General features: G+C 36.6%; 1 protein-coding gene across 2 annotated transcripts in view; it reads right to left on the reverse strand.

Annotated features, from left to right (window-relative positions):
* Nucleotides 1-26,489, reverse strand: part of RANBP9 (RAN binding protein 9) — an 86,386-nt gene extending 59,897 nt beyond the window's left edge. For both annotated transcript variants that reach the window (XM_007487925.3, XM_056823445.1), the window contains exons 1-2: nucleotides 25,853-26,489; nucleotides 9,569-9,680 (exon numbers count right to left, since the gene is read on the reverse strand). In XM_007487925.3, the coding sequence (XP_007487987.1) occupies nucleotides 9,569-9,680; nucleotides 25,853-26,459 (719 nt within the window). In that variant the 5' untranslated portion in view covers nucleotides 26,460-26,489. The remainder of the gene's footprint in view (nucleotides 1-9,568; nucleotides 9,681-25,852) is intronic.
* Between the last annotated feature and the right edge of the window lie 675 nt (nucleotides 26,490-27,164).

Raw genomic sequence — 27,164 nt, forward strand, 5'->3', positions numbered from 1 at the left:
GGTCAAGTAAAGGTTGACAGGAACCCACAGACAGCAGGAGAAGATTCAGGAGATAAGACAAGACTGTAAAGGAGAAGAAATATACTTAAGAATCAACAGGATATATGGGTCTATTCAAAGTCTGTCTTATCTTTGTATCAGTTTAGTTCCTTGCAGTTAAATAACTGCTGAATATAGAGTACAAAAGGGAAAGAAGAGCTAGCTATAGTACAGGGATTCATCTATATAGAAGTATTGGTTGAACCCAAGAAATTGTTGATTAAGGGAAAGTGAACACCTAGAGATAAGGAATAAGGACAGAATCTTGTGGGGAAAGCCTCTATTTAGGCAAAAAAAAAAAGAGGAAGAGTCAGAAAAAGACAAGAGTAGAAAGAGTCAAAGAAATAAGAGATAAGCTAGTGGACTGGACAATGTCATAGAAACCAGCAGGAGGTGAAAGGAGTGTTCAACAGTATCACAGGCTGTATAGAAGCAGAATTAAGGAAAAGCTACTGTTGAACTTTCGGAGAACCATTTCTTTACTAATGGAGGCCAGATTGCAAAGAAATAAAGAGTAGATAGGTAAGAAAGCATAAATAGTGAAAGGATGGAAATTGATGGTAGACAGAAACTAATAGGGGCAAACAGGATGAAGGCAAAAGATTTTTTGGTTGTTTTGTTTTTCCATATTGAGGAGACAGGGAAGGGAAGCAATGTAATGGAGACAAAAAAAATCGATGCATATAGAAGAATAAAGCCTTTTATTATTCTCACTTAAAATAGGTACTTTCCAGAATAATTACAGAATTTAAGCCCAAGAGAGTCTTGGATAAGATTTTTCCCTTTTATCATCAACTTAACAAGTATATCACCAAGTCTGTGATTTTCTTTTAAATTCTAGATGCAGTACAAAAAAGCAAGCCATTCCCCAATTGATAAATGGGAAAGGGACACGAATAGGCAATTTTCAGATAAAGAAATCAAAACTATCAATAAATGCATGAAAATTAGAGAAATGCAAATCAAAACAACTCTGAGATACCACCTCACACCTAGCAGATTGCTAACATGACAGCAAAGTAATAAATGTTGGAGGGGATGTGGCAAAATTGGGACATTAATGCATTGTGGATGGAGTTGTGAATTGATCCAACCATTCTAAAGGACAATTTGGAACTAGGTCCAAAGGGCTTTAAAGGACTGTCTGCCCTTTGATCCAGCCATAGCACTGCTGAGTTTATACCCCCAAAGAAATAATAAGGAAAAAGACTTGTACATAAATATTTATAGCTACACTCTGTGGTGGCAAAAAACTGGAAAATGAGGGGATGCCCTTCGATCAGGTAATGGCTGGACAAACTGTGATATTTGTTAGTGATGGAATACTATTGTGCTAAAAGAAATAAAAAGAAAATAAAAAGAAATAATGAACTGGAGGAATTCCATGTTAACTGGAAAGACCTCCAGGAACTGATGCAGATTGAAAAGAACAGAACCAGGAGAACCTTCTACACAGAAATGGATACACTGTGGCACAATCAAATGTAATGGACTTTCTCTACTAGCAGCAATGTAATGATCCAGGACAATTCTGAGGGACTTATGAGAAAGAACACTATCCACCCTCCAGAGAAAGAACTGTGGGAGTAGACACACAGAAGAAAAGCAACTGCTTGATCATATAGTTCGATGGGGATATAATTGGGGATGTAGACTTTAAATGATCACCCTAGTGCAAATATTAATAATATGGAACTAGGTCTTGATCTATTTGTAAAATTGTAAAACCCAGTGGAATTGCTTGTTGGCTATGGGAGGGGGGGTGGGAGAAGGGGAGAGAAAAAACATGAATCATGGAACCATAGAAAAAATATTCTAAATTAATTAAATAAAAATTTTTAAGAAAAAAAAATAAATTCTAGATGCAAAAGTTTCTAGATTTCAATCAACAAGCATTTTACAGGATGCTGAAGTTATGCCAATGTTAACATGGTGAGTTCCTTTACTGTGTGAACGTTATGATAAAGGACTCTGAATAATAAATGATTTCCCTGTTTTGTGGAATGTGGTATTTGGTAAATCTAATCACAATATAATTACATTAATCTACAAATAGTCCCTGAAAATTTCACATGTATTTTCTCTGATCCCTTCAAATGTAGCAACTATTTCACTTAAGTGTTTTAAAAATTCTCACCACAAAAAAATAAGTATCTCCCCATCTATATGTGTGTATAGAACAGAAAAAGATTGTAGATAAAACTGCAAATTTCTCTCCTATCCATCCCCCAAAAAACTTATTTTTAAAATTCACAAAATACAAAAACACACAACTTTCAAAGCTGTCTTGCTTGTGACTTTTCCTCAACTTTTGTTCTCTTCTGTTGTAGGAATTACTTTCTACAATCACAAATCACAGAATTATAAAGCTGGAAGAGATTTCAGTGGCTATCCAGTCTAATCCATACCTCAAAAAGTATCTCTTGTAGAGATTACCCAATAGGGGGTCATCCAGTATCTACTATTTAAAGATCTCCTATGAGAGGGAACCTACTACAGCCCATTCTAATTTTATTTATTTTTTAAACCCTTACCTTCCATCTTGGAGTCAATACTGTGTATCTGCTCCAAGGCAGAAGAGTGGTAAGGGCTAGGCAATGGGGGTCAAGTGACTTGCCCAGGGTCACACAGCTGGGAAGTGTCAGAGGCCTGATTTGATCCTAAGACCTCCAGTCTCTAGGCCTGGTTCTCAATCCACTGAGCTACCCAGCTGCCCCCCCCCCCCTAATTTTAGAAGCTCTAACCAAGAAGTTTTCTCAAACATTAAACCTAAATTTGCCCCTCTGCAACTTCCATCCATTTCTCGTTTCTACTGAAGCCAAAATAAAACACATCTAATGTCCCTTATACATGACAGCCCTACAAATACTTGAATATAACTCTCTCCCTGCCTCCACTCTTTTCTTTTCTTTTCTAGAGTGAACATTAACAGTTCCTTCAACCAATGCTCATAAAGCACAAACCATCTTGTTTGTCCTCCAGTTTATGTGTTTCCTGAACTATGGTTCTCAGAAATAAATACAATATACCAGTTATAGTCTGTGCAGGCAAGACTATCACTTCTTTATTCCTGAAACTTATGCCAGCTTTTTTGGCAATCATTTCACACTATTTACTTATAATGAGTTTGTACTCCACTAATATTCTCAAATCATTTTCAGATGAGCTAATGTCTAACCAATCAATATCCTGACATAGCCTCTCTTCTGGGCTGTCCTTTTAATTATGTAATCAGCACTTCCAAATTGATGTACAGTTGACATCTCAAACTCACTATATCCAAAATAGATTTCATTCTCTCTCCTTAAACTTATTACTCTTTCCAACATACCAATTTCTGTCAATGGTCTCTCTATTTTTCAAATCCTTGAAATTATCCTTGACTTCACTTTCCCCTACTCCCCATCTTATTGCATGTAAGCTCCTCCACACCTTCAGTATCTCTCCTATTCTCTTCAGTCTTCCAACCATGTTTTATAGTAGCTTACTGTCATCACATCTTTCCATATTCAAGGATGTAGTTTATTTGAGTCAGGAAATTTCCTAAAGGGCAGGTAAGTGTTTACAATCTTCATATATATATATATATATATATATATATATATATATATATATATATATATATATATATATATATTGTTATCAACTCCTTGAAAGTGGTGCAAATTATCCCCAAAGCTGAGACCAAGGTTCAAGTCCTCTGTCTTACACACCAAGCTGTGATCCTGAGAGCAAGTCACTTCACCTCTCAGAGATTCAGGCAACTTTCTAAGAATACAAGTTGAAGAGATGAGGAAGTTCTTCAGAAGTCCCCTATACCAGTGAATCCTAAATCCATTTATAATTCTTAATACCTCCCAGTTGGCCATTTTCACTTCATTCTTTCAAACCCAAAGGCCATCATCCTTGGGAGGGAAAAAAGAAACTAAGGAACAGCTGGAACAGCTATTAGCTTTCTCTCATTGTAACATCCTCCCCCAAGCAGAGAGTGATCCTACCCCTTCTACCTTGATCGTCTTCCCCATCAGCTTATATTCATTCTGCTCATGGGCACAGGTGGTATTTTTCTAAGACCATATATACTGTTTATCCTGCTCTTGCTTTCACATTATTCATATTCCTTTCTAAAATCCAAGTTATCATAGCCTCTAAGGATTCAAATTGGTCTCTTCAGACAACTCTTGTTTTTCTTCCTTGTTAGGATTGTTTTATTTTGTGTTAATACAAGTATCTCGGTGCAGGGCATCCCTGTAATCTGGAAAATCCAAGTAAAAGTTTTTGATACTTCCTTTATACAAGAGAAAAAATCTGAATTATTTTTTCTTTCATAGGGTGTTCATAGTACCTTATTATGAATTTGAGTTAAGTCTTTGGTCATAAGCTATAGATATGTCAAACATTTCTAGCCTTTATGTATTGGCTTTCACATTCTTTTAGCAAACTTATTTCAACTTTAAAAAAGAAATTAAAAATATTTATGGTATTAAAAGATGAAATGTTGGTATTATATAATACTATACATATATTTTATGCATTTCTGAGTTACTAAATATGTATCATCTGTGACTGCTACAAAACTCCCTCAAAATTGCCATTTAATTTCTTCTGCCAACCCTCAATATAACGAAATCATGACGGGGAAAATTACCATGTGGAAGGGAAACTGGCAATTTCATTTTTATAAATTTCACATCTCTAGAGGACTAATTTCCCCAATATTATTTTAATCAAGAGAATTATTTCTTTCTACTTTGAAATCTGTTCTTATTATTCATTATCTTGAGGGTGGCTAATTTTCCTTCCATCTATCACAAACCGAGAATGAAACAATTTCCATAAATATTCTTTAATTCTCAGCTCTACTTTTAGAATTCAAAAAAAGTGTTTCAGGGGTTGTCTGGATAAATGAGGACAGCTCTACTATGGCATGCCTTTGTACCAACCTTGCAATCAGTTTCCCAAAAGTCTCATGTATTATTACACTTTCTAAGTCTGTCAGTAAACTAAGATGACAAAATTGCCCATTTCTCTCTCCACGTAATCTTTATTCAAAATACTCTATCAGTTCTGGCCTGATTTTCCTCAGACTATATCCTCTTCTTCCCCTTTAATCCACCCTATTTCAAGTAAAGAAACAAATTTTGTGGTAAGCTAAAGACAATGAGAAAAAAAAGGTAAAACTCTGCTCTTCATAACCCTACTCTTTTGCTGGAAAATTATAATCACAGTATCCTCTCCTCTAACTTAAACTTAACCAACTCCACCATAAAAATAGATAAAAAACTTTCCAACTACTCATTAAAAGACAGGAAAAAACATTTAAATATAAAAAGGGTGGGAAAGAAAAAGGTAGGTGACCATGATATTCCATTTGCCCCTAGGTTCATAGCATTTAATTTCATTTTACTATACAAGTAAGTACTTTATGGGCTTTAAAAGAACACTTACTGGGGGGCAGCCAGGTGGCTCAGTGGACTGAGAGTCAAATGCAGAAATGGGAGGTCCTGGGTTCTGGCCTCAGACACTTCCCAGCTGTGTGACTCTGGACAAGTCACTTAACCCTCATTGCCTAGCCCTTACTACTCTTCTGCCTTAGAACCAATATCCAGTATTGATTCTAAGATGGAAGGTAAGGGTTTAAAAAAATAAAATAACACTTACTGAATAAAGAAAACATGGCTATTGAGCTATTTCCCAGGTTCCTGGAGAAGAGTGATAGTATTGTTGTTAATGACAATATGCTAGAAATGATATCATAGATGGAAGAATTTGGATGTTTCCTGACTCATTTTAATAGTGATTCAATTAATTAAAAGAATAGGGATGTCAAATTTTATATCTACCCTTTATAAGTCACTTACTTAGACAAGCACTAATAAGAATTTTTTAAACCCTTACTTTTGGCTTTGAAATGCATTATGAAATGCATTATTGAAACTAATTTATCTTTTTTAGGCCAATATTAAAAACCAATGTACTTGGTGACAGCTGGGTGGCTCAGTGGATTGAGAGCCAGGCCTACAGATGGGAGGTCCTAGGTTCAAATGTGGCCTCAAACACAACCTAGTTATGTGACCCTGGGCAAGTTATTTAACCCCCATTGCCTACCCCTTACTGCTCTTCTGCCTTGGAACTAATACCCAGTATTGATTCTAAAACAGAAGGTAAGAGTTTAAAACAAACAAACAACAAACAAAACCAACAACAACAATGTACTCAAAGAGCATGAAATAATGAAGATAAAGAGGTAGCCCAGGAATTTTCTGGGTAATCCATATACAAAAACTTAGTATGACTCATTTTAGGCAATTTTAAAGAAAAAAGTTTTTTTTAATAGTGAATATCTTTTGAGGCAGAAAATCTGTAACTATAAATTGTAATAAGTTTGGACAGCTGGTCACTAAAGAAAGGTTTTGTAACTTTCTTCCTTATGAAGAGATATCTCATCAGTTTCAATGACAAGAGTAGAGCATTTGAACCATTATTTTTCTCCCCCTAAAAATGAAGAGGTCAAATGTCATTACAATTGTTAATTGTATGTCCAAAGTCTTCCTTTGCCATATACCTGAGGAAAAGTAATAGGTAACTGCTGAGTGAAATACACTAAAATAACAAGCATATTTTATATCACTCCAGATTTAATTTTTACACTACTTAAATTTTCTGTTTCGTCAATATGATTTACAGGTCTAATGGCCTATTTATAAGTTAGACATTTTAAGCATTAAAAATAACATAGTAATTTTTAAATTACCGATTAAAAGCTGTTATAGCAAAAGGGAGAAAAAGTCAAATTTTTAAAAAGGAAAGATTATTAGGAATAACTTTAGTCAACTGTAGGTTATCTATGTTACTAGTTTATATTTATACTTGAAAAATCTTACTTTCAGTTTTTTGCTAACACTATCATTTACTATTTTACTGTTTTGCTGGTAAGTCACCATCCCTTATGTTCACATTACAGCCTACAGTCCAAGAAACAAAAAGAGAAGTCTTTTAAAACTAAAAAGCATCATCTTCTTTCATTCCCCCAAAGGCATAATGCAGAAAAATATTTAAAACACTGAAAACTGACAAACTTGCCATGGCTGGCATTTTGCATGAATCTGATAAATGATGCTCACCATTACTAGCAATGGAGCTTAAGGTCAGAAAGGCAAGAGTAGAGCTAAAGAACAAAACAGTTCTGAGTCACAGCTTTATAAGGTAGTAGCTGCGTGTGGAGTGTGGCAAATCTTCTACACATACCTCCAATCAATTATAAAGAAAAATATTCCACAACTAAATAAATTCTAAGACTATGCCTCACTTTGAATTATTCATACTTCTGTTCATTTTTTTAGAATGCACAACTAGATATGGATCCAGTTCCTAATCTGAAATTGCATTCTTAAGATAGTTTGCTTTGAAAATTAATCCAAGGTAGAATTTTTAAAAGAAACCTAAAGTGACAATTTCTCATTTAAATTAAAATAAACAGATCTCATTCCCCTTTGCTCACAGAAGACACTCTATAAATGTCAGCTGCTATGATTATTGTTAGTAGTATTATTATTGTTGTGAACAAGGCAAATTGAAAATGTTTGGTCTGCTTACCTTATCTTAATTTAAACAGTTACAAAGGAAATATGTTTAAATTTCCAATAGATAAAATCACATAAGACTCAGATAAACAGGCAAATCAAATGCTGGGTAGGCTGCCTGACTTATTTTAAGTAGATTCACAGGAAATATATTTTTAATTTATAATAAACTTTAGAGAAATTATTTTAGATTGATTACATAAGGAATGAGCATTAGATTAGAAAGAAGATATAGGTTCAGGTTCCCACTCTACAAACCTAGATAAGGATCTAAGTTTCCTTCTCTTGAAAGGAAGGGAATAAAGGAGGGAATAAGCATTTATTACTTATTATGTGCCAGGCACTGTGATAAGTACTTTACAAATAAATATTATTGATCCTCACAACCATTAGAGATTGGTGTTATTATTTTCTACATTTCACAATTAAGGAAACTGAGGCAAACAGAGGTTATGTGATTTGTTCAGGGTCACACAGCTAATAGTTGTCTGAAGCTGAATTTGAACCCAGGTCTTCTAGATTCCAGGCCTGACATCCTATTCACTGTACCACCTCCTTGCCTCTAAAGTAAGCTAAATGATTTCTAAGGTCCCTTCCAGCTCTAATGATCTCAAGTTCTATTAATCTTATGAAACTAGTCACATGCAAAAGGTATGTTAAGAAATTTAAGAGTAAAAACACACACATAATAAAAATATTATCAACTAAGACATATCTTGGTTGATCAAGGCGGTCTGAAAAAAAAACGCATATGCTGTTTTTCAAATGAACCATTTATTCTTCCTCCTTTCCTTCTAAGACTTCACAATAATCCCTTTACTTACTTTTTTTAAAATAAGATAATCTAGCTGTCAATTTACCTCAGGTTAAACAGCACTCAAATATATATTCTTATGTACTTTAGTTTACAGAAAATTCACCCACACATTCTAAAAGTAATCTCAAATTCAAGTGAGGTTTTAACCTCCAGACTGAGATAGCAACCAAATAAGGACCAGCAAGCAGCTGCTCTTTCTCATTAAGTTTACAGAAAGTCACCACTTAATTTCAATTTTCCTCTCAAAATATCCATTTCAATTAAATTAATTTTAGCCAGTAATTTCAAAATATACCTGAAAAAAACTAAACAGATTAATCTCCTAGATATATGAAGTACTTGCTATATCCTTAAAACCTTTACATAACAACAACAAAAAAAAAGGCAAAGGAGCAAACTTGACAAATTTCTTCAGCAAATTTAACACATGAAGAGTAGGTGTTGAAACCTTTTTTTGATTTAACACTTGTTTCAAAGATTATCCAGAGGCCACTGAATATCCAAGAGACATATTTAGGCAGCTCAGATCCCATATTGGCTTTATATAAGTCTTGATGCAGGAGGACCTGCCCAGTGATCTAGTATCAGAATTCCAAAGACCCACCCACATCTTCTGATCTATCTAGTGAGAAAAGTATGTATCATTCCCAATTCAAAATTCTCTGGAGTTTCCATAAATCCAGAAAAAGGATCTGAACAGGTACCTGGAATCTCAGATCCTGAAGACAGCTCTAGGTATAAGGTCATTGAGGATAACAGCTTCACAGACTGAAGATGGGTAGGAATCTGAAGTGTGGCTTAGCTTAATCACATCATTTTGAAAAAAAAGCAATAGGAAGGAACTAAGAACAAGATTCTCCCTGTTGCACTCCAATTCTCCTCTGATTGAATAAAATAATCAATTAAATCAATAAGGAAAAAGCTAATCCTGACAGTTTAAGAGACCATAATAACTACAAAAGCCCACCATATCTCAAAAGATATGTCTCAGAATGTTTCGTTTTAACTAACTAAAATCAGCCTGTCATAAAATTTCTACATAAACAATGTCTTATAATTTGTAATATAACAAAAAAACCCATGCCAAGTGCAAGAGTAGTTTACAAAAAGATGTATTAGTTATACTTACCCATCTCTTCCCTTACTGACAATTTTTACTTCAAAATAATAAATCCCACAAGCTGCTGGTATAGGATGTGTGGCACGAACTGAGGCTGCATCTTTTGGAGTTTTACCATGACCTACAAATAACACAAAAAGAAAAAGTATCAGGCAAAAATCTAAATATATAAACAATGCCTGAAAAAAATAAGCATGTCAGAAAGACAACTTATATAACTAAAGATTTAATGAGACATATTATGTTAATGACAAACCCTACTTATAAAATTGCAGTCAATTTAAGAACTCTCTCTAGATTAATGCTACATATTTAAAGATTTTTTAAAAACCTGAAAAGAGTCATATGAACTGAATCAAAGTAAAGGGAGCAGAACCAGGAACACAAGTAACACCAATATTATAACAATAGTCAACTATAAAAGACTGGATAATTCTGATCAATACAATAATTCAATGCAATTCCAAAGGACTTGATATAAAATGGTATACATCTCCAGATAAAGAACTGATGGATTCAGGGTGCAGATTGAAGCTTTCTCACCTTTATTTTTCTTCCACCTCCCCAGAAGATAGCTAATAGAAGAAATGTTTTACATAATGACACATATACAGGGTATTGTATTTCTTGCCTTTTCAATAAGTGAGGGACAGAATTTGGAAGTGAAAATTAAAAAAAAAATTTTTTTAATGCTTCTTGGGGGCAGCTGGGTGGCTCAATGGATTGAGAGAGCCAGGCCTAGAGATGGGAGGTCCTGGGTTCGAATATAGCCTCAGAAACTTCTGAGCTGCATGACTCTAGACAAGTCACTTAATCTCCATTGCCTAGCCCTTACCCCTCTTCTAGCTTGGAACCAATACATAGTATTGATTCTAAGACAGAAAGTAAGAGTTTTTTAAAAAATGCTTCTTGAATTGAATTGAAAAAAAAATTTAAAGCCTTGAACATACTAACTTAGTTACCCTCAACTCAAATGAATTAAGCATTTCAATAAGATAAATAAAACAGTATAGAGATTTATTAAAGTGAATGATTAGACATTAGGTTTTGTATACAAGGTATAAAAGAACTGAACATACTCAATTATATCTTTTTAGATCAGAACTTTGAGTCTTTATAGTATTACAGTACTTTTAAAAAGACCAAAATTTGGCATGATTAGGTTTAACTAATAACATGGAATGGTTTAAATTTAGATTTACTCTCTCATAATCAGAGAGATGCAAATCAAAACAACTCTGAGGTATCACCTCACACCTAGCAGATTGGCTAACATGACAGCAAAGGAAAGTAATGAATGCTGGAGGGGATGTGGCAAAGTTGGGACACTAATTCACTGCTGGTGGGGTTGTGAACTGATCCAACCATTCTGGAGGGCAATTTGGAACTATGCCCAAAGGGTGATAAAAGACTGCCCTTTGATCCAGCCATAGCACTGCTGGGTTTGTACCCCAAAGAGATAATAAGGAAAAAGACTTGTACAAGAATATTCATAGCAGCGCTCTTTGTGGTGGCCAAAAATTGGAAAACAAGGGGATGCCCATCAATTGGAGAATGGCTGAACAAATTGTGGTATATGTTGGTGATAGAATACTATTGTGCTAAAAGGAATAATAAAGTGGAGGAATTCCATGGAGACTGGAACAACCTCCAGGAAGTGATGCAGAGTGAGAGGAGCAGAACCAGGAAAACATTGTACACAGAGACTGATACACTGTCGAACGAATGGACTTCTCCATTAGTAGCAATGCAATGTCCCTGAACAATCTGCAGGGATCTAGGAGAAAAAAAAAACACTATCCATAAGCAGAGGACAAACTGTGGGAGTAAAAACACCGAGGAAAAGCAACTGCTTGACTACGGGTTGAGGGGATATGACTGAGAAGAGACTCTAAATGAACATCCTAATGCAAATAACAACATGGAAATGGGTTTGAATTAAGATTACATATGATACCCAGTGGAATAATGCATCAGCTCTGGGATGGGGGGGGGGGGGGGGAGAAAATAAAATGATCTTTGTATCCAATGAATAATGCTCGAAAATGACCAAATAAAATAATGTCAATTTAAAAATAAATAAATAGATTTAGATTTACCAGTAATTCTGTAGTTACTTTTGAAATAGTAATCAATTTTATGTCATATATAGCATATAAGCTTATAGTCTAATCTTTATTTCAACAGTTCATTGATCACATTTGTTTAAACTGAGGAAATAAATGCATTCAAGCCTTAATCTATTTTTGTCAAAGAAATAAAAAATCATGCCATAACAACAAAGAAATATATTTTAGTGTTACTACATTCTATAATACTTCCCCATCTAAAAAACACAAACCATCTTCAAGTTAGTTTCCCTCTTCTCCCAAATATGAAGTAAATAGAAAAAAGGCAAGAGGAACAACATCATGCTGCCTTGTAAACATGGAGATAAGCCACAAATGAAGAATTCAATTCAACAAACATTAAGGGTCCACATGGGTGGGCAAGGCACTGCAACAGATACTAGGGATCCTTCCATACTTCAATGAGAATACCCATTAGTCAATGTTAGTACCCCTTCCAACAATAAAGATTACAACACAGCCATACTTTTCTTCCCTGTGACCCTTGTCTCTATGTTTATATAATTTCCACAGGAGGGCCACCCAAAGCACCAAGAGCCTTCTACTATACTTAATGACACTGCATAGGTATCAGTTATCCCACATCTTATCTTATCAAATACTTCTAATGATATCCTTTTTTGCCATTTCTGTATGATTGATTAGTAATGGTTCTAACTTTTTCGTGCTCACCATATGCTTCTGCATTGCCCTTTGGAATGATCACTTTAGGTTCTCAGATTATAATATTCTATAATTTGCAACCAGACAGTATGTCCAAATGATAAACTGTTATTAAAAAGACAAGACTTTGTTTCAGGAAGAAACTTGGCATCATCAAAAGAACTGCTCAGTTTCCCCAAGACTATACAGCCTGCCTTCCCTCAAATTTTATTTCTGTTCATGCATTCTATATGTCCAAGAGATTTATCAGAAAAGCATATGCCTTGTTTCATGCCTCACCTGACAATCATTAAAACCCAAAACTCTCTGTTGTTCCATCTTTTGATGAGTCTTGTACAACTGCAACAAGGGCTTTTAAGATGACATTATGTTCTAACAAATGAAACACTGCTTTATAGACAGCTAACAATTAACACAGTGAGATCTTGTATCTTTACCAATATAGCTGTAAAAAAAAAAAGGTGGCTTGCTATAGAATATCTCATGCAAAAAAGTACCTATTCCCCCCTCCTAAAAGTTCAACAAGGCAACACCAGTCATGGGGCTTAGTGATACAAAGTTGACAAAAAATTTAATCACTTTCCCTTGAGGGATAATATACAAATAAGTATGATACAAGGATAAATGTAACAAGAAGAAATACAAAGTGCTATCTATGACAAACTTAAGGAAGTCTACCATTACTTTCAACCCCACTGTTAAAAAGGTAGAGTGGATGATCAGGAAAGTTTCACAGAAAAGATTGCAACTGAGAATTCATGAAGGAAAAGGTTTTCAAAAGCAGGTGTGGAAGGTACATATTTTCAGAAGAGAGCTAGATCAAGAAACAGCTAGCAGTCTAATCTATCTGAAACTTAAAAGACCTAGTACCAAAAAAAAAGGCTAGAAAGGAGGGAGAGAGACAAAATTTCAAAATCAGAGAGGAGGGGAGTGAGAGAGAGTGAGGGGAAAGGAGGGGGGGGAGAGAGAGAGAGAAAGAGAGAGGGAGAGAGGGAGAGAGGGAGAAAGAGAGAGATATTAGATTAGAATGGAAACTGTTTTTGTCAATTAATCCTGAACCAAAAACTTTCTGTGAGTGAGCCTGGCAATAAATATTTATATTTTGACCAAGACCCAAACGGTGATCAAATTTTCAGTCATATTAACCTTCAAAGACCACAATGCTGAGAGTACAATCTGTGCCCACAGAGGGCAGAAGCCAGAATTGAAGTAGAGAATGGAATTGAAAGGAAAGCCTGAAGGCAGATCATCTAGATTATTACAGGATCAATATGAGGGGGGAAAGAGGGAATCTATATATCACAGAAACAAAACTACAGGATTTGACAAATAACTGGATATCAAAGGAAGTAGAAATATCCCTAAAATTCTGAGTCTAGGTAAAATGCTTAAATTATGAGTAGCTGAACTAATTCTCTATAATCCCCAAAACGATTGTTTCTACTTATTGTTTCCTCCATATTCTAGTAAAGTATGTTTTACTAAATGTGAATTCATGTATGTCATTATTCCTTCAATCGTTTTTCTTAAAATACCATCAGGGGCATCTAGAATGCTGCTTCTTAAAACTATGATATTTAAACTACCACTTGCTTTTTTGTCAAAGTTTGCCTGGCATATGAAACACACATACATACACACAAAAAATACATACTTTGGCACATGATAAAAGGATTAATGTAAAGAAAATCACATGTGGCTATGGATATTTTAATAAGATTAACTTATTAATATATATGTGAATTGTTTTGTTTATACCTACAATGCAAATAAGCAACATTTCCACATGCTCAGTCTAGAAGACATTTAATAAACTCGGCATCTTCTTTCTATTACCTGTTAGGTTTCCATGGAAATGTGTGTCTGTAGGAGAAATCTAAGAATATCTGCTACAAGCAGATGCTTATGTTCTCTTAGTCTTGTGAGCAACAGTAAAGAGTATTGTCAATATAGGTTTATCAAAAGATCAATTTAAACTTCTCTAGAATGTTGGTTTTACACACTAAGGTAAGCAAGAAAATTAGTATAGGAAAAAAAAAGTCCAAGACAAATCTTTTCTAAAAATGCCTTTAGTTATTTGTGTATAATGTCAATCTTTTATAGTATAAGCAATGTTAATATATGTTTTTAAATCCAAAAAAAATTTAGTAGTGTAGCTCAGGAATCTGTATTCAGCTTCTTTAATTTTCAGGGACACTAGCCATATCTACACTTTTACCAAATAATTTCATATCTTGCTTGACTTCCTGGTATTCAGTAAAACATCTTTTCTGTGAAGATATGTTACATTTTCTGGAGAAAAAAAATCTAGGCTAATTTCATAAATATTTTGGAAAGTAATATCTTTAGGAAAGCTTTAAAGGAGAATAACAATAACTGGGGAGCATAATTAAAATGAACTTTTTTTATATTTGACTTTTGAGAGGAGTGATTCAAAAAGCATAAAAGATTTAGCTAAGAAAACAATTCCTAGGGTTTTTCTGTACACAAGATCTATACAAAGACCAATCTAAATTTTATTGGTCTACAATTCTATACAATAAAAATTATATTTTAAATGATGTTAAGGTACTGGAAAATGCAGAATCTTAAAAAAAATCCATACTAGGTTTTCTAAGGTTTGTTCTTTTTTTAAATGAGATGGAAATTAAAACATTTTTCAACCTAACCTTAATCAGAAAAACTAATTTAAACTCCATTCCCAGATTTTTAATTTAGTAAAATTTTATTATTTGTAAGTATAGCAAAATTTTAAATTCATGGATCAAAATGAAGTCTTATACCAATTAAATTATACTTAAGATTTTTAATGCCATAGGTCTTATTTCTAAGAATATTTGCCAATTATCTTAAATATTGTACCCAATAAAAGCCACCTTGCTATAAAAAATTTAACATTTTAAAATAAAGTTAAATAGTCCAGTGGTTTTGTTCCTCAAAATTCACAAAACATGATATATTTTATATATTTTTAAACAAACCCTTACCTTCCAACTTAGAATCGATACTGTGTATTGGTTCTAAGGCAGAAGAATGGTAAGTGCTGGGCAATAGGGGCTAACTGACTTGCCCAGGATGAACACAGCTGATTCTAAGACAAGAGGGAGGGAGGGAGGAACCTGCAATCTAGAGAAAAGCCAACTTGTGCATAGAGAAATACCTACTTAAATGGATAACAAATGGATTTGAGAGTAGGAAGTAACAACAGTGGGGAAAGGAGGGGCTGGAAATGTTCCCCCAAAAAGCCACATATGTAGACAATTAGTCTCAGTAAGACAGGCAGGCTTCTTCATAGTGGAGAGGAGTGAATGTAGGGAATAATGTCTAGGAATCTTGAAATGAAGAGAAGGGGGAAAGAACTCATGATAGTCAATTTTCTGAGTAAATAAGAGGCCAAGTACATCCTATGAAGGGGGGGGGGGGGGTAGGAAGTAAGAGCCCAAAAGGAAACTAGAGGTGAGAAAGGAGTGCATTCCAGGAATGGAAGAGAGTTTACTATGGAGCCCCCAAGCACTTTCCCACCATTCTTAACTATTTTCTCCTCCCTAAGTCTAGAATGCTCAGGAGAGGGGGAGAGAGTCCCCACTGATTGGGAGGGTGGCATGAACTCATCAACCAATTAAGAGAGACATTTCAAACCCTCCTTCCTTTCCCAACAGGTGAAACTCATTGATGGCTTCTCTACCACCTCCAGCCAAGTACCTCCTGTCCTTTCTACCCACTCCACTTCCAGCTTTCTTGTGTTTTCTTCCCTCATTAGATTGCAAACTTCTTGATGGCAAGGACTGTCTTTTCCATATTTGTTTTCCCTGTGCTTTGCACAAAGCCTAGTGGATAGTAGGCAATAATAAATGTTTACTGACTACGGATCCTCACAAAAATCCTGTGAGGTAGGTGCTATCATGATCCCCAGGTTTCAGTTGAAACTGAGGCAAAAAATTTAAGGGGACTTGCTCAGGGTCACCAGCTATTAAGTATCTAAGGATGCATCTGAACCCATGTTCCTGCCAGGCCAAGTCTTTCTTTTACCAGTGCCACCTAACTGGTAGGATGGTTTAGAATGCACAAGGATGTTCTCTCAAACTCCTAATTCCTCAACCTCCTTTAATCCCATAATAACCAACTAACTTCCTTCATTCCATTTCAGCAACATAAAGGGACGATTACATTGTGGATCTCAGCAATACCCATTGTCAACATGGAATCTAAGAGAACCCCATGTTTAGTCAGCCTCCATAGATGGAGACCCCAAAGCTTGCCCTTAGTTCATGTGAGAATCCACCCTGAAGGGAATCTCAGACTATGGACTTAGCTAGGTGGAATTAACAGATTTTTAATCAAATGCTTAATATGCTTTTGTCCCAGTGGCTTCTTCCACCTTATCAGGTCGGTTTCCAAGAATACCAACACTAGGTTAGGGACCTTCCCTTTTAGCATCTATAGTAAGCAGTCCATTATTCCCTTACACCCTAGCCTCTGGCTATGGTTTCTTTTCGATGATGGTCAGTTGGAACACTCCCCTCTCATTTCCTGGTAGCCATGGTAATGTCAATAATCATATTTCCCAGTCTCTCAGTTCCCCAAAAAAGCATATATATTCTCCAGATTCTTTTGTCCTTTGGAGCTGTCACTTAGTACAGTGTCACTCCCAGGGATATTGTCCCCAGAGTTCTAGGGTGTAGACCCTGTAAAAGTTGTGGCACTGGGGCTCTGAGTAAAGGACCAAATATTGGACTTAGCCCTTTCCTAATTAAAGACTTGGTTTTTCTGATTACTTTAATAGTTCTGTGTTATTTCCATGTTAACACAATAATTATGTTCTAGTTCCTTAATTTAAAAAATTACAATGATCTAACAATAACCTATCATTCCATTATTTCCCTGTGCCTCACTCCCCCCCCCCCCCAATCTATTAATTAGCCTCAAAAGAACCTTTCTTAGTAACCTATTCTTAGGCCACAAACCTTGAAAGTGGTTTCATTTTCCTCCCTTCCCAATCTTCACCAAGAGAACTCCACTCAATCCTCTTCTATCTCCTTTATCCTATCATAGCTTAAATCTATCCAGAGATCTGGATTACTCCTACCATCTACTCCCAAGGCGAAATAAAATTAGGTAGAAGGAATCAGACAGCCAGGCTGCCTAAGTACACAATAATAGACATTTTTATCCAACTTCAATCATACCTTTAAAATGATAATTGTTTTATTCTTTCCTAATCCCCTAAAGCTCAGGCACCTTGGTGCCTAGTGGTTAGATAAGAGTGCTGGGCCTGGAGTCTTGAAAGTTTGCTGCTTAGTGGTTTGGGTTGTGTCTTCAACTCTTCATGACCCCATCTGGCTTTTTCTTGGTAAAGATACTGGAGTGGTTTGCAGTTTTCTTCTCCAACTCATTTTACAGATGAGGGATTGAGGCAAACAGGATTAAGTGTGACCCTTGCTCAGGGTCACACATCGAATATCTGATGCCTGATCTGAACTCATGAAGGTGAGTCTTCCTGATTCCAAAACCAGTGTTCTATCTACTTCCAATGTCTGGTTGCCTGTAGAGTTTAGAAGACCTGAATTCAAATTTGGTCTCAGCTGTGTAACCCAGAACAAGTCATTTAACCCGTTTGCCTCAGTTCCTAGTCTGTAAAATGAGCCAGAGAAGGAAACTGCAAATGTATTTTTTGCCAAGGGAAAAAAACAAATGGGGTCACAAAGAGTTGGACACAATTGAACAATTCCCTAACTCACTCTACACAAAAATCTATTTCAAACCATATCTTCTCAAACCTCCCATACTTCCTATGTACCCCTCAACTCTCTTGGTTGGGTGTACTTGGCGCCTCTTATTTCACTCAGAAAATAAGACCACTTATCATGAGTTCTTTACCCCCTTTCTCTTCATTTTAAAACTCAAACATCATTTCCCATCTAGAATAAGTCTAAGCCTACCTGTCTTGCATATGAATAGACCCAGCAAAAGTTCTAAAGATCATCTCCTTCTGCATTCTACAGTTCTATAGCAGATGGTCCCCTCAATCATCCCCTTGATCTGTCTTCAACTTCCAACTACTGATTCCTTCCCTACTGCCATCAAACATGCTCAAGTCACCCATGTACTAAAAAAACCCCTTCATTATAGACTACTAGCCCCTCAATTTATTATTCTAATTTGAACAGATTCATAGATTTTACCAGATTGTCAACAGGCCAATGGCACAAAAAACTTAAGAATCTCTGCTCTAAATTCTCAGTAGCCTCAATCAGTTCACTCATCTGTTTATCTAACTACTTCTGTCCCCAGCAAGTTCTCCCCAGCTCCACATCAGCAATTGCCCACTGGACATGTCCAAAACAAAACTCATCTTTCCTTAGTTCTGGCCCTCACAGCTGGATCATTGCAATGACCTCTTAATTAGACTTCCTGCTTCAAGTTACTTTCCTCTCTTAACCATCCTGTACACAAAACTGCCAAAGTGCTTTTCCTGAAGTACAAATTTGACTATAAGACTCCCCTCCTCTATAAATTCCAGTAGCTTCCTCCTAACTCTAAAATCAATAATACATTCTTCTGTCTGGTTTTTTAAATCTTCCCTAATGACTGTGCAATTCTTCCTCCATGTCCTCCCTCCTTCAGTCTAGTCCAACTGGCCTTCTCTGATGCTCACATAGAGAATCTTCTCTAATCTCACTGCCTTTTGCACTTGTGTCTGTGATGCTTTCTCCTCACCTTTAACTCATGAAATCCTTCTCTTTCTTCAAGTAGCAACTCAAGTACCATCTGATCCTAACTGTGCCCTCTCTCCCTACCCTGTATTTACTGTAACTATTTCATATCCATCTTTATTATCTCTGTATTCTGCATATAGTCATATGTTCTTGTCTCGCTCCCCCAAAAGAATGTAAGTTGCTTGAGAATGGAGGATGTTTCATTTTAAATATTCTTTGTAGTTGTATCCCTAGCACCTTGCACAATTGCTAGCATAGAGTAGATACTTATTGCTAGTTGACTGATAGCCAGTGCGCAAAGACATCAAGACAGAAAATGCAGTGCTATGTACAAGGAACAATGAGAAGGCCAGTTTGTGTGGATCATACCATGTGTGAAAAGGGATGTATAATAAAGTTAGGAAGGTAGGTTAGGGCCAAGCTGTGAAAGGCATTAAGTATCAAGCAGAAGAGTTTGTAGTTTAATCGGCCACAATAAGGAGGCTAGAGTTTATTAAGAAGAAAAGTAACATGGTCAGAAATATGTTTAAGAAAATCGCTTTGGTGGTTTAATATGCTAATTCTGATATGGTCTTTTGCAAACAAGAGGAAAAAGTGTACTAAACTATCCTGTCCAACCTGTTAGCTTGTTCCTCTACCTTTTTATCCATTAGAAGGTAATATTAAAAAAAAAAGTAACATAACATTAAAATATTAGCATTGGTCCACATACTTCCACACTTCAGTATAACCTCTCAATTAAGATGTTATCACCCAAAAAAATTATGCAAATCCTTTTGAAAGCTAGATATCTCAATTTCACAATTGAAATTTTTAAGTGAGAATCAATAAATTGGCTGGGAACTAAAATAGGCAATGCAGCAAAGGATTACATTACTTTAAATGGATTAGCTAAATCACTCAGCAATTTTTAAGAAAGAAAAATTCTAATAAAATGTGTTTGTTATACTTTAATGCCAAAGTGCTCAAGCTCCAAACAGGCTTGAAAACTACTAACTAGTTAGAAATATATAAAGAACTGACCACGGCACTGAAAGAATTTGGTGCAGTTTTACAAATTTAATATTGCTATATTTATTATAATACCTCCTCTCATCTTAAACATGGACCTATAAAAGGATTCTGAACTCTCTGGATATGTGCCAAATGCTGCAGTAAAGCTTACCCTGAATCTGATTCCAAAACCTGAGCTAAAAATAAACAAGAGCTGGTGATGGGTCAAATAGGGCTTGGAAGTGGTATAGCAGTATTTGTCTTTGATGAGTACCAGTTACTAGACCAGATCAGTGACCTCCAGATGAAGCCTCACTCCTACTTCTCCTCATCCCACTTACTCAATATAAAATGCAGATTATTTTAATTGTTACTAATTTAGGACTAATGTACATTACAAAACATTAAGTCTTCTTTCAAGTTTCCTTTAAAACCTTCCTTTTACTAAGAAAGAACTATTACTGGAAAAATTACATCAATAATATATATATTTTTTAAACCCTTACCTTCCGTCTTGGAGTCAATACTGTGTATTGGCTCCAAGGCAGAAGAGTGGTAAGGGCTAGGCTACATCAATAATATTTGGTAAAAAGTCTCATTAATTTTATTAACTAAGAAAATCTTCCATTCTGCAACTTTTAAGACAAGAGTTCAGCAAAGTAAACTTTAAAAATATAGGTATAGATTAGTATTTTAAATATTTAAATACCAATGGGTTTGAGTTTTTTGTTTAACAGTTCCAATCCACTTGCACTCTGTTTAGAAAGAGAAGTGTGTGCTACTTTTCCAAAATATAGGGTTTCTGGGGGGAAAAAATTCTTAAACTTTAATGTTTTAAACTATTTCATGGTCTGGGATCTATGACCAAATAAACACAGATTATCATTAAGATAAAACTCAGTCTTTCAGATTCCGGCATAATACCAGTCAAATCATGTAATCTTCCAACAAACTTATTCAGTCATATCCTACTCTTCATGTCCCCATTTGGTGTTTTCTTGGCCAGGATACTAGAGTGATTTGTCATTTACTTCTCCAGCTCATTTTACAGTGACTTGCCCAAGGTCATATATAGATAATTCTGAGGCCGCATACATGTTCAGATCTTTCTGATTCCAGGTCCAGCGCTCTATCAATTGTGTCACCTAGCTACCCAATAATACACTCCAACAATTAAAAGAGATAACCTATTTTCTAGTACCATTGATACAGTGGTAAGATAGCTTTTGATCCTGCCTTTATTACTATGGAATCTCAGAAATATCAGACTTTTACCTTGGGCCTGCGGTTTTTTCATCTGTAAAACAAGAGACTTGAACTAAATTAAATTACCTTTAAAATATTTAGAGCTGGAAGAACTCTATGATACTATTTCTTTTAGTCCCTCAAAGTTCTCAACCTTCTCTCATAGAAAAATCCCTCCCTATTTTCCTATTTCCTATACATTTGCCCAACAAAACACTAGATTTGTTGCTGGGTTGGTTTATTCTATTGTTTGGCCATGTAAGGAGTATACAGATGAAAGCAGAAATAAAACTGGGTAGGTTAAAGAGAATGGTGGACATACTACAATAAAGAAGTAAAAACTACTGGAAAAGTACAGATTCCTTCCAGAGAAAAACTTTTCAAATATCCCTCAGGTTATAAGGTCATATCTGCCAATCTTCATTTTTATTTAACCCCAGAAGCCCTTGGATGCAGGAAGTCAACTCCCTCATGCCTGCCTTGATTTAAAACAAAAAGCTGATCTGAATTTTCTTTGTAACCTTTGGAGGCTTTAGTCATAGACTCTCTTATGAAATATTCTGAACTATTGTGAAACTCTGAACTCCCAACTAGAATTTCAAATAGCAAACAGCAATTGGGGGTGGGGGGAGAACCTCTAAGGATATGGCCTTCATCAAGACATGACATCCTCCAACTAGGTATCAAAACTGATTATGTTTAAAACTAGTGTGTCTACAAATCCTCTGCTAAACATTTTTTTCTTCTATTCTAGACTGAAAAGAAGCAACAATGTTTAAAAACAATTCTAAAAAAGTGTTACTAAATGACTGATTCAGATTCTATTTCAACTATGAGTGTCCTGTATGCAATCAATGTAATTTTGAAAAGTTATCAATTGAATTGCATTTTATATAAACCAGGAAACTTTATTAAAGAATCTTTGTATCAGAACCTTTTGTAAATCAATTTATTGTCCACTTGCCTAATTTCAGGTTTTCTTTAAACTGGACATATACATTCTATCATATATATAGTATATGTAACTCATTTAAGTGTACATATATACATATATATTTACATACATCTAAATGGGAACTTTTCATAGACTTATTCAATTAATAAAAGTTTTTCTAGATATGATTGTCCTTTGACCATAGACTCCAGGCATTTTGAACTATTAACTTCTGCCCATTCAATTCAAGGAAAACTCATTCCACCTAGGTTTGGGAAACATTAAAGGGCTAAAGGAAAGGTGATGAGAAAACAGCAATAAGTCTTTAAGAAATATTGTCAGATGTCACTAAGTCCTTTCCATAAGAAATTTGCCCCATTATCTTCTAACATTCCCCAGGGTAGTTTTTGCCTATGTTTCCTCTAGTGTGAAAACTTACTTTTCATAGTCTAGATTAATCTAAGAATACCCTGCCTAGTATTATTACTTGAAATCAATAATATATTAATAAGTTAATAATGAGGCCACTCTCATTTATCTTTTGACTTTCTGACCAGTAATTGAGCTTTGAAAGAAGTTGATTGGGCACCAGAATCACTTTTTAAAAAGAGAGTGGATGGAAAGTTAGAATCTCTTACCTTTTTAATCGCACTATTATTTCTTGGCTAATCTATTAAAGCTAAAATATTACATGAAATTTTAATGGCATTTTATTTTTTTAGTCACATCCTAAAATGTTAGAACACGCTATTGCACATTCTGAAAAATACCAACTAACAATTTCCTTGTGTAGGTAATATTTTTAATTACTTTTTAAACATTCCTATATTCAATTAGTTTTTATTTCCCCCTTCTGTTTGAAATATTCGGGTGGCACATACCAAATCAAAAGTTCCAGTCAAACTACAAGTAGGTAATAATTTGAAATATATATGTTCTTTAAAAACAAAATTCCTTTAGAAGTGTGGAGAAAGTTTAAAGTTTTGTTGGATAAGAACAGTTGAAAATAAATTATTTTTTAATTTATATGAAAGGTTAATTCAGCTCAGCCCATCAAATCTATCACTAACTATAAATGTTATGAAGAGTTGGTTAAAATACAATAAACTTTAGTTTTAATTCTTAAGGGAAAGGAGTTAGTCCTACTTCTCAAATAGAAATTACAGGAATATTATGCATAGGTCATATTTCTACATATACACAACCTCATTGGTTACTCATAACCCTTGCAATGCAAGAGACTTTGGAAAAGAGTCCAGCATTGTTCGATATTAATCCTTCCTGTCATTTAAGGAATAATAGTTTCTAAAGATGCATGTTCGATTCTTCCTTATGAGAATAAAGGTCTTATGGGTAGAATAAGGGAGCCACATGCTGGAAAATAGGTGTGATTACATCTTTTGGAATTTAGAAAAATGCAAAATTCTCCAAACGATAGGTGAAATTCTAGATGTAACAATACTAGGTTAGGTCAAGTATAACTACATCTTTCAATATTTTTATCTGTATAAAGAGTTTATTATCTCTAAAATTTTCCAGAACACTTCTGCATCACCTATCCTCTTCTTTTACTACCAAGCGCAAAGTTAACTAGTTTACACTTTACATTTTTTATCAACCAGACTCACCTATCACAAAAGCAAGCACAAGAGGAAATAAAGGGGAGAAATTATTTGAGTAAAATGGGAAAAGGGAAGGAAACAGAGGAAGAAAATGAAGAAAGGATAGAAGGAAGACTGCAGAGAAAAAAAATCACAGACCAAATATAAAAATGTAATCATCCAGAAACATGAGTGTATTTTTAAAAAAAGTTTCAAGAAACCATCTTAGAACGGAACAGAAAAAATAATGTGGTCCTCAACTTGAAAAAAAAACAAGCATAAATGCCAGTGTTTTACATGTTGACTTCACAAATTGCATTCAAATGTATATTTTTCTGATTAATTTAAAAGTAGCTATTAAAATTGACCTAAAGAATTAAAACCATATTTATGTCTAACTTAAAGTTAAAGTCAATATAAGTCTATAGGAGTCTTTCTTCATCTTACAGAAGAGGAAGATGAGGTCCAGACAAGCTACATGACATCACAAATAATATAACCCTGATTAATACCTCAAATTAACTGACTCAGATGGTTCTTTCTACTGCACCTCCCTAATTTACATACTTATACTTTTCCATTAACAAATGTATTTAATAGAAAAGAGAATCTTTACCAAGTACACCTTAGTAAACTTTTTGGGAAGTTATATCAAAGATAACAAAATTACAGAAATAATAATATAAAATTAAAAGTTAAACTAACATATTCTGAAATTTTTAACAACCTAATTATTTTAAATTGGCAATACTGCCTAGAAGACTAGCAAGAAAAAAATGAGGAAATAAATATTCAGGAACATAAATTTTAATGTATATAAGGTCTTCTCAGTACAATCAAATATGGCTAATTATGTGCCTGTAAGCCATTCTCCTTCATGATTAAATAGGAACTTATTTATGGAGCTATGTCTCAAATTTCACCCAGTATACTTTAAGGATTTAACCACAAAGTTGTTTTTAAGCTCCACATTCATCAGACTAGGATTCCACCAAGATCCTGCCATGGCAGCCAATCAAAAAGACGCTGTTTTGAATGTGAACGCTCTAATTTCAGGTCTTGGGCCTAAAAGGCAAGATTTATTTCCAGACCTAAATAGTATTGTTAAATGGATTTTTTTTAAGTTGGATCAATATATTTGATGTTAAGTTTTCAGGAAATTTCAAACCCTCTCCCCACAAAATAAACAATTTTATATATAGCTATTTTTCAGAAAGCTTTGTTTTGAGGCACTCTCCTGACACACACAAATCTTGCATATTAAAACAAAATTGTAAAACATAAGTATAAAAAGTGAAATATTCTTGTTTACACGACCATACTGGTATCAACATGAAAGTACTAATTGTTTTAATGTTATTCCTTTTTCTACTAGGTTTCAGTAGCCAAGATTTGTTTTTATGGCTTCACCTTCTTGACACTTCCCTGTTGTGTCTGATGAAATATGTTGACTTCTAACTTGTACCCTTGGTTCTTCCTTTTCTAAACAATTTCTGGCCTACTTTTGGGAACAATCTTCCACTAAATAAATATCTATCTCCTTCATGTTCCTGACCTCCTTAGATAAATAATTATTCTTAAGATTCTTATCCCGCCATCAAAATAATTAAAGGAAGAAACCTAGGAGAACAATGTAACCAAACACCGAAGATATAAGTTTCCTCTACTTTAAAGGAGATCAGAAAAGAGTTTTGTCCTGACATAGTTGTAAAAATGTTTCCTTTCTGGATCCTTTCAAGGTGTCCTATTACTGGTACGAAGATTACTACATTTCTGCTCAGAATAATTATGTTCACTTTGCTTTCCCCAGGAATATTCCTAGTACAGTACCTCGCGGTAGGTAGCCCCATCTTCCTCCGTACCACCCGTCCTCCCCCCACCCCCGAACCTGAAACACTTCGAAAAGAACCTCGGGAGGGTGAAAAAAAAACAAAAACTTTAAAAAGTAAAACAAAAACACGGTAGTGTCGGGGCTTCGGGTGAGAGGGTGATCGGACCCCAAAGCCAGTTACCTTTGTAATGGACCCGCAGGTTGTTCTGCGAGAGGCCGATGTAGCTGAACTTGTCCTTCGGACTCCACGACCGCGGCAGTGGCGTCTCCTGCTCGTCCACCGCCGGGTAGAGACGCTTGAGCCGCCGCTGAAGCTCCTTCTCCTGCTCGTTCAGGGCCGGGTCCCCGTGGGGGAAGGGGGCCGGGGCGTTGCTACCCGATGCCGACGGCGGGGCTCCTCCGGCAGGGCTGGCGGCCGCCGAGATGCCGGGGGCCGGGGAGGCAGCGGCCGCGGCGGGAGGCGGCGGCGGCGGTGGCGGGGGAGGCGGCGGGGCCGCGGTGGTCGGGGGCGGCGGCGGGGGTGGCGGGTGCAGAAGCAGAGCTGCCGCCCCGGCGCCCACCCCGACACCGCCACCGCCGCTGCCACCGCTTCCTGCTCCCCCGCCTGGGGACGCGGCGGCGGCGGGGCCCGCCGGAGAGGAGCCGGCACTAATGGGGTTGGGGGCCGACAGGACTACCCCCGGGGCCGGAGCCACAGCCGCGGCCGTGGGCAGCTGCTGTGGCTGCTGCTGGTGCTGCTGGTGCTGGTGCTGCTGTTGTTGATGCTGCTGCTGTTGCTGCCCGGACATCCCGATCCCGACCGAGACTCACACCCCCGCCTCCTCCTCCTCCTCTGCTTCTTCTCCTTCTTCCTCCTCTGCTCCCCAGGGGCGCTGCCACCACTGGCCCAGTCCGTCAGTCTGTCCGCCCGCCCCCACCCCCCCTCTCCCCGGAAGCAGGCGGCCGGGCCCGCGCGCCGAGGGGTGAGCGCGGCGGTTGGGGGGCTCGTGGGGGAGGGGGAAGTAGAGGAGAGGATGGGCTGAGAGCCGGGGATGGGGGGGTGGGGGAGAGGTGGAGAGAAAGAACGTTGGCTCGAGCTCAGCTGTCGCGCGAGACACGGGGACGGCCGAGGCGGTGGAGGGAGACGGAAGGCGGGAGGGGGAGCGCGCGAGAGAAGAGGAGGAGGTCGATGCTGATACAGATAATGCTCCTCCTGCTGCTAGTGCTGGTGCTGGTGCTGTTGGTGCTGCTGGTGCTGGTGCTGCTGCTGCTGCTGCTCCTGCTGCTGCTGCTGCTGCTGCTGCTGCTGCTGCTGCTGCTGCTGCTGCTGCTGCTGCTGCTCCTGCTGCTCCTGCTGCTCCTGCTGCTCCTGCTCCTGCTCCTGCTCCTCCTGCTCCAGCTCCTCTCACTCTCACCGCGGCTCCTACCTTTGCTCTTGCTCCAGCTGCCGCCTCTGCTGCTGTTTCCCTGCGGCGGACTCCGCCGGCGCAAGACGTAGCGCGCGGGCGGCGCTA

The sequence above is a fragment of the Monodelphis domestica genome, chromosome 3 (assembly GCF_027887165.1).
Source record: "Monodelphis domestica isolate mMonDom1 chromosome 3, mMonDom1.pri, whole genome shotgun sequence".
Lineage (NCBI taxonomy): Eukaryota > Metazoa > Chordata > Mammalia > Didelphimorphia > Didelphidae > Monodelphis > Monodelphis domestica.